Source organism: Anolis sagrei, chromosome 2 (genome assembly GCF_037176765.1).
Source record: "Anolis sagrei isolate rAnoSag1 chromosome 2, rAnoSag1.mat, whole genome shotgun sequence".
NCBI lineage: Eukaryota > Metazoa > Chordata > Lepidosauria > Squamata > Dactyloidae > Anolis > Anolis sagrei.
The window spans coordinates 18,763,858-18,779,270 of NC_090022.1; the positions used below are offsets into that span (position 1 = coordinate 18,763,858).

The following is a 15,413-nucleotide window of genomic DNA, read 5'->3' on the forward strand; positions in this document are numbered from 1 at the left end:
TTACCCTGCAGCCAAAGAGAAAACTGAACCCCACCGATGATGTATCTAAAGCAAATTTGCCCAACAGGACAAACTTGATATATTGATATAGTTTCAGGGGGTTAACCTGGCATGATGTGAGTTGTAGTTCACCCACAACCTAATGCATTTTGTTAAATAAAAAAAAATGACTTCTAATATCCTGGGCAACACCGGGTACCCAAGCTAATTGGAACTAAATGAGCCAATAGCCTCAAAGGGAATAGGATTCTTTAAAGAGAGCTGTGAAAATGCATCCCTCTGCCTCAAATTGGGCAATTTTCCAATTTTTCCTAACTGGGGGAGAAAAGGAAAAAAGGTGACAAACATTAAAGATACCTTTCACACGGAAACACTGATTGTGTGCCCCAAATTTCTGCAGCTTCTGCAGAAATTTCTGCAGTTTTCTAGCTAAGCTTTGCAATGGGTAAGCAATGTCTTACAAATGCAAGCACACACACACACACATAGATGAAAGCTCTGTATTGAAACGTGATGAAGGCTGTTCAGTATGAGGATGCTGACTTCTCCAGAGTTGTTTCAAATACAATTAGTCACTTCCATGGTCTAATTTCAGAAGCACAAAATACAGGGAGTTCTCTTGCACATGCAACAAAGACAGAAGCGTGTGGGGCACTTGCTTTTGCTCCCTTCACACTGGGAATCCAACGCAGGCGTCCTTTGGCTGCTGAAATTCCACCAAGCACATCCCACACACTTCTGAAGTCTTTCCATTTATCCATAATGGCTATAAACATGCTTATTTTTAAACAATGGCAAAACAGCAAAATCCCCTTAGGATGCCAAATTCCATGTTAGGCATGAATGTCTGTGTTTACTCAGAAAACTTAAATTAATAATTGCAGTGAATGTAACAAAGTCACATTTGTTACATTCGCTGGGATTGGGGGCACAGGACCCCCCTCCCCCTGTAAAAGTGAAAAACTCCAAGCAAAGAATTTGTTAATTTGTTTGTTTATCTGACAGGACAACTGTCCATGAATTTCAATATCTTCTGGGACAGTGTTTCCCAACGTGGGGGTCAGGACTCCTGGGGGGGGGGGGGTCGCGAGGGAGGTGTTAGAGGGGTAGCCAAAGACCATCAGAAAAACATTTTCTGTTGGTTATAGGGGTTCTGTGTGGGAAATTTGGCCCAATTATATCATTGGTGGGGTTCAGAATTCTCTTTGATTGTAGGTGAACTATAAATCCCAGCAACTACAACTCCCAAATGTCTATTTCCCCCAAACTCCACTAGTGTTGACATTTGGGCATATTGAGTATCCATCATTATTTGAGTCCACAATGTTCTCTGGATGTAGGTAAACTACGACTCCAAAACCCAAGGTCAATGCCCACTAAACCCTTCTAGTATTTTCTATCAGTCATGGGAGTTCTGTGTGCCAAGTTTGGTTCAATTCCATCATTGATGGGAGTTCAGAATGCACTTTAATTGCAGATGAAGTATAAATCCCAGGAACTACAACTCCCAAATGACAAAATCAATTCCTCATAACCCCACCAATATTCAAATTCAGGTGTATTTGTGCCAAATTTGGTCCAGTGAATGAAAATATGTCCTGCATATCAGATATTTACATTATGGTTCACAACAGTAGCAAAACTACAGTTATGAAGTAGCAACGAAAATAATTTTGTAGTTGGGGGTCACCACAACATGAGAAACTATATTAAGGGATCGTGGCATTAGGAAGGTTGAGAAACACTGTTTAGGATGACTTGATGGCCAACTTTAATTGGAAGCCTAGCATAGAATCACACTTGAAGATCTAGAGATTCCTGGAAAGGTCTTCCCTCTACAAATCTCAGGAAGAAGTTGACCATAGCACCACCCCGGAGGACCTACAGATTACTAAAGACAACATCTTAATCAAATCTTTGAATAATCAAATTTGCAAAAGTCAAAACTTCAAATATGGAGGAAAAACTATATCCTCATTTTAAAGGAGGGCATGATGCACTGAACAGTGTGGAACTCCCAACGTTCAAATCCCCATTCAGCCATGTCATTACTGAAGAACCTTGTACATTTCAGCCCGTCCACCTTGAAATGTCATTTTGAATAGGAAATAATGGTGAAAGAAGGCCCTGTAGGAGGGTTAACCGGAAAGTAAGATTACAAGGCACGTAGCTCTCACAAGGAATTTTCTCGGGGGAAGCTGCTATCACTGCCGTGTAGCAGGAAGTCGAGGAAGCGAACGAGCAGTGCCAGTCATCAGTAGCTCATCAACTGGTGTTGTGGTGAAAGTTAGTTAGAGATGAGCATCCTCATTCCGTTGCCCTTCAAATGCAAAGTTCACATTATAATAATCCCCTAAATGCTAAGGGCATGAACACCGCTGTGATTCGTTGCAAAATCGTTTCAGTTTATGGAAAGGACATAATGAAACAGAGCCATCCAAAACAAACGTGGGATGCTGACACTTGGAGTCTGCCTCCTTCATGACAATGTGCATCTGCACACTGCTCATGCAACACAAGAGTTGTTGGCTTTATTTGGTTGGGATGTTTTAAGCCTCCCCTCTCACAGCCCTGATCTTGCACCCAGTGACTATTATCTATTCACTACATTGAAGGAACCCCTGGGTGGAAAACACTTTTCCGATGATGACGAGATGAAAATCGAAGTGATGAACTGGCTGAAAAAGGTGGAGGGAAACTTCTATGACACAGGCATCGAAAACTCATCCCACAGATGACAAAATGTATTGAACTGAATGGTGATTATGTGGAAAAACAGTATAATACCTATGCTACATCCATGTAAGTTTTATTAAAATACTAGCTTGGAGATCCAGCGGTGCCCGGGTTATTTGAAAAAGGCATTGTTTGTTCTGGGGTTTTGGTGAACGGCGTACCTCAACTGGCCAGGTTTCTGGAGCAAAAGTGATAATTTTTCCTCTTTCTCGTTCTGTTTTGGAAACTGGTACAGACGTCAACATAATTCCTATTTAATTTCTAGTTAATTAGTAGCGCAATTTATTAAGGAAAAGCCAATCTTTGATTTCATTTTTATTAATGTTCCGATTAGAAAATACATAATGATGTCGGTAAACTACAATTCCCAGAATTGTGAGTCAATCCTCTCCAAACCAGGCTTGTATGCACAGTTGGCCATGTTGAGTGTGTGTGCCAAGTTTGGTCCAGATCTGTGGCTGGGTTCAGTGCTCCGGGGGGGGGGGGGGGGGTAGAGGGTTGGTGGCACAGTGTTCTGCCATGATGCAGGGTGAACTACAACTTCCAACCTGTTGAGTCAGTCTCCCAACCTCCTCCAGTCTGTTCAGTTGTTGATCTATTCCTTTGTGTTTGCTGTATGCCATAGGAAAGGGTAGGAAAGGATTAAGGGAGAGGCAGTGGTCGGGGTCATGCAAATTCCACACAAGGAACTCTGGGATGACTGCCTGTGGTGAAAGAAACATGTCAAATCTAGAACGAAATTTTCCCTGAATGAAAGCATTCCTTGGGTGGTGGGCTGTAGTTCTTGGGGAGGACATTGGAGGGGTTGGGCTACATGTTCATGGCACTCACTATAACCTGCAATGTCAGTGGAGGGAATGCCTTTGGAGACTTCTCAGCACTTGGAACTTTAGCCTGTTTGTGGAGGCAGGCGGTTGTCTGTATATTTGGACACCTCTGCCACATACACACATACACGTTTCACTTTTATTATGTGTATAGAGAAGATAAGTGTACAGAGATAGTGATATTATGTGTACAGAGATAGAGATTTATTCTGTGTATAGAGAAGAGATGTGGATAGAGATAAAGAAGATACGCATTGTTTACATTAAAAAAATCTTGTAACCTTACTTTCTGGACAACCCTCATAGTTTTGCCTTGAGACACTTGCAGGGAAAAGGATGCAAAGAGAGTGTATTAAGAGAAAACACTGCTTTGTTATTCTCAAGCAAACATTTTCTGCATGGCCCGAGCAAGTTTGGCATCGCGCGCCTTGATGCGCTCTGTCACTCGCTCCAACTCCCGCCGGGCAGCTCGGTTCCCGGGCTCCACTTGCAAAACCCCCTTCAGATCTTGCGCCGCTCCCTCCAGGTCATTCATGGCGTCGTAAGCCAAGCCCCGCCGAAAGAGCGCCTTGGTGTTGGCTGGCTGAAGCGCCAGCGTCTTGGTACAGTTTTGGGCTGCGTTGGCTGGCTGGCGCAACCTCAGCTGACAGGCGGCCAGGTTGGCGTGGAGCTCAGCCTTAATTTGGTCATAGTCTGGAGGAGGGGCAGCCACCACAAGCAGACGCAAGGCTTTGGCGTAGCGCCTGGCAGCTGCGCCAACCTCTCCCGCACGGTACAGCTCCCCACCACGCTCTTTGTTGCTGAGCACCAGGCTCCACTTCTCACTGGCACTCATCTCCCAGCTGTCCTTGGCCTCTGTAAAGCTGGCCAATTGGACAATGATGGTGCCTCCATCCCTCAACCTCACTTCGGCCTGTTCCCCGGCCAGCATGGTCTCCAGACAACGGTCTACCACCCCATCCCAATCGGCATCGCCCCCACCCAGCTCCACCTCAGCCCACTGGCGGGACGGGTAACTGAGGGGTCCTTCACGGTCGGCCTCAAGGAAGACATGGCAGATTGAACCTTCCTTGGGCTTATCTAAACCTTTGCCAGGCTCCTGGACCAGTTTGATAAACGTGCCGTCTGGGCACGACCAGTGAACGTTCCCATTGGTCGACTGCAGCTGGTTGGATGGAGGCAGGTTCTCTTTCAGGTCCTCTCCTTTCACCACCACTCTGCCCTCCTTTTGACTGCCTCCAGGACATCCATCATGGTCATTCCCCTCACCTTTAGGTGTTTCCTGGTTGGACTCCATGCTCTGTTCCTTTTCTTCCAGAGCCATAGTTTCCCCAGCAGCCGATTCTGTACTGGCCATTTCTTTATTTCTCAGCTCAGTAAACAGGTTCTGAGTGCAGTAATGGGTTGTAGAAAAGCAGAGAAGTTGGCTGTGCAGAAGCCTGTGATGAGGAACTTCAGTGCAAGAACTGAAAAGAAAAAGAAGAGATTTAGATTGAAAGAAGTCGTAAACGTGCCCCACATCCCATTCTACCCCAACTTGTACTATGCCCCCCTCTTAATAATAATAATAACAATCTTTATTTATACCCCACCACCATCTCCCCAAAGGGACTCGGAGCGGCTAACATGAGGCCAATACAGCAAATTAAAATTATGCTAATAATATAATATAATATATTGTGTATACATATAACATCTATAATATTATAATGTAATGCAATATAATACTAATAATACTAATATGATATTATAATTATATATTTATATTACATGTAATATTACTAATAATATTACAGTATAATGGTATAATTACATTTTTATTTATATAGATTACTATAATGGTATAATACCATATAGTAATCTATATAAATAAAAATGTAATGTTCGTTTGTGGGATTAACATAACTCAAAAACCACTGGATGTATTGACACGAAATTTGGACACTACACCCCTAACAGACCAACGAGTGACCATCACTCATAAATCCTCCCCAAAGGTCAATGACGATACAGTGCATGTGAGAAAATGACAGCTCCCATCATCCCATAGACCAGGCCCTTTAGGGGAGAAGGATGCTCCAAATGTACTGCTTCCAAGTTGCAAGTTTGCTTCTCCTTTGTTTATTTCAGAGCACCCCAATCCGTACATATTTCCTATTCCTGAACTGCAACTCCCAGCAATCCTCCAAAAAGATAAGATATATAGATTAGATAAAGATAGATAGTAGGTAGATAGATCAATCAGGAAGACTGTTGGGAGTTACAGTCCAAGAATAGTAGAGAAGGAAGAAAGGAGAGAAAGAAAAACAGAGGGGAAGGAAGGAAAGAGGTAGAGAAAGAAGAAGGGAAGTAAGGAATGAAAGAAAGGGAATGAAAGAAGGAGGGAAAGAGGAAGGGAGGGAAGGAAAGAGAGAAAGAAAGAAAGAAAGAAAGAAAGAAGGAGAGAAAGAGGGAGGGAAGGTTGGCCACAGCAATGTGTGGCAGGTACAGCTAGTAGTTAATACTGATATTGTACTATGCTAATAAAATTGTATATTGTATGTATATACAAGGGATATTTTTTAAGTAAGGTCCGTTTTGTTGTAGACACTAGTAGTTCGCGCGCATACCGCAAAGTGCGTAAGTGGGTATGGCAATTCAAAGATGGCCGTGATTTGTGAAGTGTTCAGTGATACTGTTATGAGTGAAACAGTATCACTGTACACTTCACAAATCTGTTGATGAATTTTTACAGCAGGCAGGTTCCTTGCTGACAAAAACCGTATCACTGAGCGAACCTCACATGCGGAGGGTGAGTTGATAGTCTTAAACATTTTTAAAGCACAGAACAGAACCGTACAGGTTAGCTACAGAGCGGAAAGTGAGCACAGTTGTTCCCGAGGCATGCCGGTACACGATGCATGCGCTCGTTGCGGTATGCACGTGAACTAATAGTGTCTACAACAAAACAGACCTTACTTTAAAAAATACCCCTCATATATCTTGTAAGCTGCTCTGAGTCCCCTTCAGGATGAGAAGTGCAGCATATAAATGTCATAAATAAATAAATAAAATACAATAAACAATAACATTGAAATAAAATGCAAACAATAACAGGTATACAATAAACAAACGCAGCAAAAATGGTTAAAAAAAACACAGAGTGGGCAGGCCAAATGCATGGCATAAAATTGGTAAAATCCTGGGTGAGATAAGTAAATGGAGTAGTACATGTCTGAGTTGAGACAAAAAAAAAGTTATAGTTTCCAGAGCAGCAGAAAACAAGCCTGATCCCTCTTCCTTATGGCATCCTTTCACATACATGGCTATCACGTTTCCTCTCCATCTTCTCTTCTGCAGGCTAAACAGTCCCAGCTCTTTGTTGTCTTTTCATATTTTTTTGGAAACAGATTAAAGCAATGCCTCGAAACATTTTTTTTCTTCTTACGGAAGATTTTAAGCGTACCAATAGGTCCTTTGCTTGTTTTTTTCCTGCTCCACTGAACATAGCCACTGCCTTCATAAGACTACATATCCCACAATGCCTTTCTCAAAGCTTCTAATCCCTCCTCCCTCCCTCCCTCCCTCCCTTTATGCAATCCAGTTTACACAAGGAAGACACAGCAACACTCCTGGGAAGCACTCTTCTCTTGAAAAACCATGGTGTGACTCATAATTGGTGGTATGTAGTGGGGCCGAAAGATGTACATAAAGACAACAAGAAATAGAAATCCTCGGTGATTTTAAGATCAGAATATCTGGGTGGGAAAGGAGTAGAAACCTGAGAAGCCAAGGGCCAGGCTTAGAGTAAACCAAAACAGGGGAGTGTTTTGGAGGAGATTTTAAGGATGAGACCACTGCGAACCCCACCAACGATGGATCTGGACCAAATATGGCACACACTGTCATCATAATTTACTTTAACTGTTGGCAGTGTTTGGGTGGGGGATGGATGGACCTGGGATGATGACAGCAGTAATTCACCCAAATCTTCATGCATTTTCCTATGCAGTGGTTCTCAAGTTTCCTAATGCTTGATACAGTTTCTCATGTTGCGGTGACACCCAACCATAACCATAACATTACTTTCGTTGCTACTTCATATCTGTAATTTTGCTACTGTTATGAATCATAATGTAAGTATCGGATATGCAGGATGTATTTTCATGCACTGGATCAAATTTGGCACAAATACCCGATACGCCCAAATTTGAATAATGGTGGGGTTGGGGTAGGTTGATTTTTGTCATTTGGGAGTTGTAGTTGCTGGGATTTATAGTTAACCTAGAATCAAAGAGCATTCTGAACTCTACCAACAAAGGAATTGAACTAAACTTGGCACACAGAACTCCCATGACCAACAGAAAATACTGGAAGGGTTTGGTGGTCATTGACCTTGAGTTTTGGAGTTGTAGTTCGCCTACATCCAGAGAGCACTGAGGACTCAAACAATGATGGCTATGGACAAAACTTGGCACAAATACTCAGTGTGCCCAAATATGTAGGTTGATTGGTTTGTCGGTTTGTACCACAAAGATGTCTACATGGCTTGATGGATTCGGATCAAACCTGGCACACATGCCCTTCATTATCCAACTTAAAATAATGGAGGGGTTTGAATTAAGAAATGCCACACCTTCCAGAACCAAAGTTGAGAAAAAGAAGAGATCAAAGTGGATTGGCTGTGGGTAGGTGAAGTGGCCCTCTGTGATATCACTGAGAAAGAAAGGGAGCGAAGCTGATTTGTTATTGTTAGTCGACATGTCTATGAGGGGAACGGAAGGAGGGAAGAAAGAAAGAGAAGAGAATGAAAAAAAGGAGGGAAGGAAGAGAAATGAAAGGGGAAAAGGTATATATATTACTAGTGTCTTTAAAATGAAAGCTTAGGATATGTTTGCTTTCTCCTTTTCAGTCTGCCGCTATGTGGCCAGGAAAATAGCGGCATCGCTGCGGAATGAGGAACTGAGGGAGCCGGTGCTGATGTGCAAGAACCAGGTGTGCCAAGTCGGTAAGAGAGCCCTTCCCTTTATCCCTCTCTCATCCTATTACTGGTTCAGAGATCCTCTTTCTTGGATCTGTGATCTTTCTTTAAGCTCCTTTCTTCAGTCATCTCCTTCAAAAAAACAAGAAAGCTCTTCCTTATAATACGAAGCTACCAAAATGACTTTCACCCAGAACAGCATCATTTCAGGCATGCCAAAATGTGCCAAGCAGGTATGGTGGAAGGGATGCCCCCCAGGGGTGCATCTACACTGTAGCATTAATGCAGTGTGACACTACTTTAGCTTCCATGGCTCAATGCTATGGAACTATGGAAGCTGCAGTTTTACAAAGTTGCTAGCTTCTCTGCCAAGTACTGCTGGTGCCCCACCAAGCTGCAATTGCCATGATTCCAAAGCATTCAGCTGTGGTGTCAAACTGCATTATTGTTGTTGTCATTATTATTATGTTGATTTATACCCTGCTTTTTCTCTCCACAAAGGAGACTTAAAGCAGCTTAACCCTAGAGTGTAGATGCAGCACAATATCTAGCATAGTTGCTCACCCCTGGGTTTAAACAATGAGAGACCTGGGTCTTCCAGAGATTTGGACCCTGGGGGTTTGGACTAAGACCTCAGTGACCAGATTTGCCAATATTTCTGCTAAGTCTTCCTGTGCCGTTTCCATTAGCAGCAGTTTATATCCATCAATAGCTACAGGGGATAATCCGGATCTTCAAATCCTATCCCAGCTTATCCTGCAGTTGGCTGAAAGTCAAGCTACTGTCAAAGGCCAAGAAAGAAGCCAGGGATGTCCCTCCAATCCCATAATAAGGCCATGTGTGACCATCTGATTTCCTTCTCCTCCCAAGCTGAGGGGCATATGCACTAGCCTTTGTCTACAAAATCAGGATTTCCTTCTCCTCCCAAGCTAAGGAGCATAGGCATTAGCCTTTCTTTACAGAATTATACAATCAAAGAGTTGGGAAAGACCCCAAGGGCCACCCAGTCAGCTAGGCAATCAAAAGCACTCCTGACAGATGGCCATCTAGCCTCTGCTTAAAAACCTCCAGTGGAGATTCTACCACACTCCAGAAGGAACCCCTGTCTCTCCAGCTATGGAAACATAGTTAAGCCCTTCACATTCGCCAGAGTAGGGGCACACAATTATAGCAAAGGTGAAAACAACCAAGATTGGTTTTAAAAATATTGGGGGTTTTTTAACCTTAAGAGAACAGCTCTGTAGGAATCTTCAAAACCTCCAGATCAATTCTGGCTAAAACTGACCACAGAGTGGCACTAGAGGACCTAGAGAGTACTTATGAATCAAATCCATGAATAATAAAATCTGCAAAAGTGGAAGACAGTCTGTATTAAAAAGATAACACCTATAGCCTAGTAATGCAGCCCACATTTTGCATCCAGAAGATACAACTCCCTGAATAACCAGGCAGGGCAAGAAAAAAAACTCTGATCTCAAATTCTGGAGAGTGTCTGTTTATAGTGGAAAAGTCTAAGGATGTGTCTACATTATTGAACTAAGGCAGTTTGACATGACTTTGTCTGCCATGGCTCAATGCTATGTAGTTTGGTGAAGTATCAACTTTCTTGGCAGAGAAGGCTGAAGACCTTGTAAGATGACAACTCCTATGATTCCTTAGCATTGTGCCATGGCAGTTAGTGGTATCACACTGCATTACTTCTACAGTGTAGAATGTACTTTATGCTTTATTATGCTTTAAAACAAATGGCTGGGTCTCTACTGCCATATAATGCCATTTGAACTGTATTATATGGTCAGTGTTCATCCACATAATGCATGTTCACTATATTATATGGGTCTATATTGACTACATAATGCAATTTGAACTTAATTATAATTGCTCCCGGTGGCACAGCGGGTTAAACTGCTGAGCTGCTAAACTTGTTGACCCTGAACTTGAAATTCACTTATATACACCTTATATGGTTGTGCAGCGGGTTAAACTGCTGAGCTGCTGAACTTGCTGATCAAAAGGTTGGCAGTTCAAATCCAGTGGTGAGCTCCCACTGTTAGCCCCAGCTTCTGCCAACCTAGCAGTTCAAAAAAAATGCAAATGTGAGTAAATCAATAAGTACTGCTCCGGCGAGAAGGTAACAGCGCTCCATGCAGTCATGCCAGCCACATGACCTTGGAGGTGTCTATGGACAATGCCGGCTCTTCAGCTTAGAAATGGAGATGAGCACCAATCTCCAGAGTCAAACACGACTGGACTTAATGTCAGGAGAAAACCTTTACCTATATTATATATACAGTAGATCCAGCCAGTGTTCCTCTAAAAACCAGGCAACAGAATTCTAAATTTGGCTTCTTTCAATCTTATGAAACTTAAAAGGCTTTGCCTCAATGTTCCAAATCCATTGTAATTTTACCCTACAGTTCACCGAACTGACATTACAGAGCATGGACAGCACCTACATTGTCTTTTTCTTGTCTTTCCTTAACAGGCAATCCCAAAAAGACAGCAATGCAGCCTCCCACCAGTTGCTCGGTAGCTCAGGGCTGCTCCACTTCTGTTGTCCCATCTGATGTTGGTACCCAGAAGCCTCATTCCTAATGGAACTGAATAAGGGACGGCGAAGAGGGAAATGACGGCTCATTCGACCACTCCTGCTCTTGCAGGAATCGAATGGGCCTGAGAAGCCTTTAGCCTCTCTTAACCTCACTGTTTCAGCACAAACACCATTTAAATAAAGAACGTCTCTGAGTTCAAAGTCACCAGAATGTTGTCTGAAGTGTTTGTTGTCGTTTGCCTTCAAGCTGTCTCCAATTTATAGCAACCCTACCTGGGACTATGACTTAACCAAAATCACCCAATGGGTTTTTAAGGCTGAAAGGAGACACAAACCCTGTTCTCAAGTCACAGTCCAACATTCAAACCAGTACACCAGTGGTTCTCAGCCTTCCTAATGCCGCAACCCCTTAATACAGTTCCTCATGTTGTGGTGACCCTCCAATCATAAGAATATTTTTGTTGCTATTTCACAACTGTAGTTTTGCTACTGTTATGGATCGTAATGTAAACATCTGATATGCAGGATGTATTTTCATTCACTGAACCAAATTTGGCACAAATACTCTATACACCCAAATTTGAATACTGGTGGGGTTGGGAGGGATTGATATTGTCATTTGGGAGTTATAGTTGCTGGGATTTATAGTTAACCTACAATCAAAGAGCATTCTGAACTCCACCAACAACGGAATTGAACCAAACTTTGCACACAGAACTACCATGACTAACAAAAAGTACTGGTAGGGTTTGGTGGGCATTGACCTTGAGTTTTGGAGTTGTAGTTCACCTACATCCAGAGAGCACTGTGGACTCAACCAATGATGGATTTGACCAAACTTAGCATGAATACTTAATATGCTCAAATTTGAACAGTAGTGGAGTTTGGGGGAAATAGACATTGAAAATTGGGAGTTGTCGTTGCTGCAATTTATAGTTCATCTACAATAAAAGAACATTCTGAGTCCCACCAATTATAGAATTGGGCCAAACTTTCCACACAGAACCCCTATGACCAACAGAAAATACTGTTTTCTGATGGTCTTTGGCGACCCCTCCGGGGGTCCCGATCCCCACGTTGAGAAACACTGCAGTACACCATGCCGGTTTCCATAGAATCATAGACTAACAGAGTTGGAAGAGACCACATGTGCCATCTAATCCAACCCTCTGCTATGCAGGAAAAACCCAATCAAAGTATCCCTGACAGATGGTCATCCAATCTCTGCTTAAAAGCTCACAGTTAAGAATGGAGGTGAGGCAACAGAAAATAGAGAAATCTATTATTATTATTATTATTATTAAACTTTAAGGCTGAAATGAGACACAAACCTATTCTCAAGTCACAGCCCAACATTCAAACCAGTACACCAGTGGTTCTCAGCCTTCCTAATGCCGCGACCCTTTGATACAGTTCCTCATGTTCTGGTGACCCTCCAATCATAAAATTATTTTTGTTGCTATTTCACAACTGTAGTTTTGTTGTTATACCCCGCCACCATCTCACCTCATGGACCTGGGGCGGCTAACATGAGGCTAAGCCCAACGAATACAATAGACAAATAAAATACATACAGCACATAATAATTAAAATTGAAATTAAAATAAAAATTAAAACAAAGTACAGCCTGAGGGATGAGAAAAGTGGTATATAAATAAAGTAAATAAATAAAAAGTAAATAAATAACATACAAACAGTAAAAGAAAATTAACACAGTGGGATACAACACCAGGTATGAAGTAAAATAAATATTAAGGACAAGGAGTAAATTAAAATGGGCTGGGCCATGTGCAAAGATAAAAACAGGGGACATAGGGCAGGATAAGATAACCTATGTGATTTATCTGGTGGGAGGTACAGAGGGGGACAAGCTATGGGGCTTAATTACTCGCTAGGAATAGGGTTGTTGTTCATTTGTTCAGTCGCTTCCGACTCTTCGTGACCTCCTGGATCAGCCCATGCCAGAGCTCCCTGTTAGCCGTCCGCACCCCCAGCTCCTTCAAGGTCAAGCCAGTCACTTCAAGGATACCATCCATTCATCTTGCCCTTGGTTGGCCCCTCTTCCTCTTTCCTTCCATTTTCCCCAGCATAATTATCCTCTCTAAACTTTCCTGTCTTCTCATGATGTGGCCAAAGTACTTCAACTTTGCCTCTACTATCCTTCCCTCCAATGAGCAGTCGGGCTTTATTTCCTGAAGTATGGACTGGTTGGATCTTCTTGTGGTCCAAGGCACTCTCAGAACACCACAGTTCAAAAGCATCTATCTTCCTTCGCTCAGCCTTCTCTAAGGTCCAGCTCTCACATCCATAGGTGACTATGGGGAATACCATTTATACCCCGCCTTTCTCTATGCCAAGGGGGACTCAAGGCAGCTTACATATGGCAATTATTTATTGCCTTAAACACATATAATATTAAGTTTAAAATCAATTGGATTAAAAAATAATACATATAAAATATTTAAAATTACATTCAATATTCAATATTAAAACATGCCATCCAAAAATTGCATATATATTATTATATATTATATGGCCTTATGCTTTTATTTGTTTTATTTGTCGTGTCAGGGCAACCAGTCAATTATATTACATTTCTAACAGAACAAAGCAAACAAACAGGCAAAATACAAAATTTGCGAGTTTGGTAGTTGATTAAATGAACTTTGACCAGTATCTGGCCACTTGGAGTGCTTCTGGTGTTGCTGCAAGAAGGTCCTCCATGGTGCATGTGGCAGGGCTCAGGTTGCATTGCAGCAGGTGGTCAGTGGTTTGCTCTTCTCCGCACTCACATGTCGAGGATTCCACTTGGTGGTCCCATTTCTTAAGATTGGCTCTGCATCTCGTGGTGCCCGAGCGCAGTCTGTTCAGCGCCTTCCAAGTTGCACAGTCCTCTGTGTGCCCAGGGGGGAGTCTCTCATTTGGTATCAGCCATTGCTTGAGGTTCTGGGACTGAGCCTGCCACTTTTGAACTCTCGCTTGCTGAGGTGTTCCAGCGAGTGTCTCTGTAGATCTTAGAAAACTATTTCTAGATTTAAGTTGTTGACATGCTGGCTGATACCCAAACAGGGGATGAGCTGCAGATGTCTCTGCCTTGGTCCTTTCGCTATTGGCTGCTACTTCCCGGTGGATGTCAGGTGGTGCAATACCAGCTAAGCAGTGTAATTTCTGCAGTGGTGTAGGGCGCAGACACCCCCTGATAATGCAGCATGTCTCATTAAGAGCCACATCCACTGTTTTAGTATGGTGAGATGTGTTCCACACTGGGCATGCATACTCAGCAGCAGAGTAGCACAGCGCAAGAGCAGATGTCTTCACTGTATCTGGTTGTGATCCCCAGGTTGTGCCAGTCAGCTTTTGTATGATATTGTTTTTAGCATCCACTTTTTGCTTGATGTTCAGGCAGTGTTTCTTGTAGGTCAGGGCATGGCCCAAAGTGACTCCCAGGTATTTGGGTGTGCTGCAATGCTCCAGTGGGATTCCTTCCCAGGTGATCTTCAGAGCTCGGGATGCTTCTCTGTTCTTGAGATGAAAGGCACATGTCTGTGGGACATGAGAGAAGCCTCCTCGCAGGATTGCAAGACATCCGGGCGTCCCCTGGGCAACGTCTTCGTAGACGGCAGATTCTCTCGCCACAGAAGCGACCAGCATGCAAGCAAGCAAGCAAAACAACCAACGGTCCTTTTCAGGACCAACCATGACAATTATATATTATTACAAATTATATTACTATATTTTATATTATTATTATCACCCTATTATAATCATTGCATTATTGTTTCAAGATTCTCCAAATAATGGGATTGAGGGCAGCCAACAACAAATTTAAACAAAGCAATTTTTTAAAAAGGCATTAATAATAAAAGTATAAATACAGAATGTAGAAAACAGACAGTGTATGAAGTTAAAATATGAAAGAAATATTACACATATTTACCTAAACTTGGCACAGGATTCGAGCTCTTCAGGTCAACGATTCATTGGTTTCTAAAAGGCCAAAAATGATGTATTTCTCATAAATGGACTGAATGGGGGGAAACCATCCCTGGAAAAACTCAGAATGGAAAAATAAACTACAACTCCCAGCAGCACTCACGCGAAGCCTCTCCTTCCGCATGGACTGCTTCTCACGCATGCGCAAAATGCAACGTACGCCAGTTTCATGCTAACAATTTGTTAGACTCTCACTGCGCATGCGTAGTTCCAGTCACCCCTTGCAGCGTCCTGCGGAAGACGCATGCGCACTTACTGAAGTCCCTTTGCTTCCTCACGTGTATTTATCTCTTCCTGCCGTATGCAGGCTTGATAGTCCTGCCTCGTCCCGCCTCCTCTGGGTTTC

General features: G+C 42.8%; 1 protein-coding gene and 1 long non-coding RNA gene across 3 annotated transcripts; one reads left to right on the forward strand and one right to left on the reverse strand.

Moving 5' to 3' along the window:
• Window positions 1–2,793: 2,793 nt before the first annotated feature.
• Window positions 2,794–15,205, reverse strand: FKBPL (FKBP prolyl isomerase like). Of its 2 annotated transcripts, none has more exons than XM_060759523.2 (2): window positions 15,012–15,205; window positions 2,794–5,029 (listed from the first exon to the last, which is right to left on the reverse strand). In XM_060759523.2, exon 2 carries the CDS (start codon window positions 4,918–4,920, stop codon window positions 3,943–3,945), a length of 978 nt encoding a protein of 325 aa, XP_060615506.2. In that variant the 5' UTR covers window positions 4,921–5,029; window positions 15,012–15,205; the 3' UTR covers window positions 2,794–3,942. The 2 variants fall into 2 exon arrangements, with proteins under 2 accessions (XP_060615506.2, XP_060615505.2); XM_060759522.2 differs by lacking the exon at window positions 15,012–15,205 and adding an exon at window positions 6,865–7,060.
• LOC132765273 (uncharacterized) lies at window positions 7,117–11,279 on the forward strand. Its single transcript, XR_009630411.2, has 3 exons — window positions 7,117–7,224; window positions 8,455–8,550; window positions 11,009–11,279. It is a non-coding gene; the product is annotated as an uncharacterized lncRNA (long non-coding RNA).
• Window positions 15,206–15,413: the final 208 nt, after the last annotated feature.

What these genes read in the sequence shown, in the direction of transcription:
- FKBPL (XM_060759523.2), bottom strand. Translation starts at nt 4,920, where the DNA reads ATGGCCAGTACAGAATCGGCTGCTGGGGAAACTATGGCTCTGGAAGAA.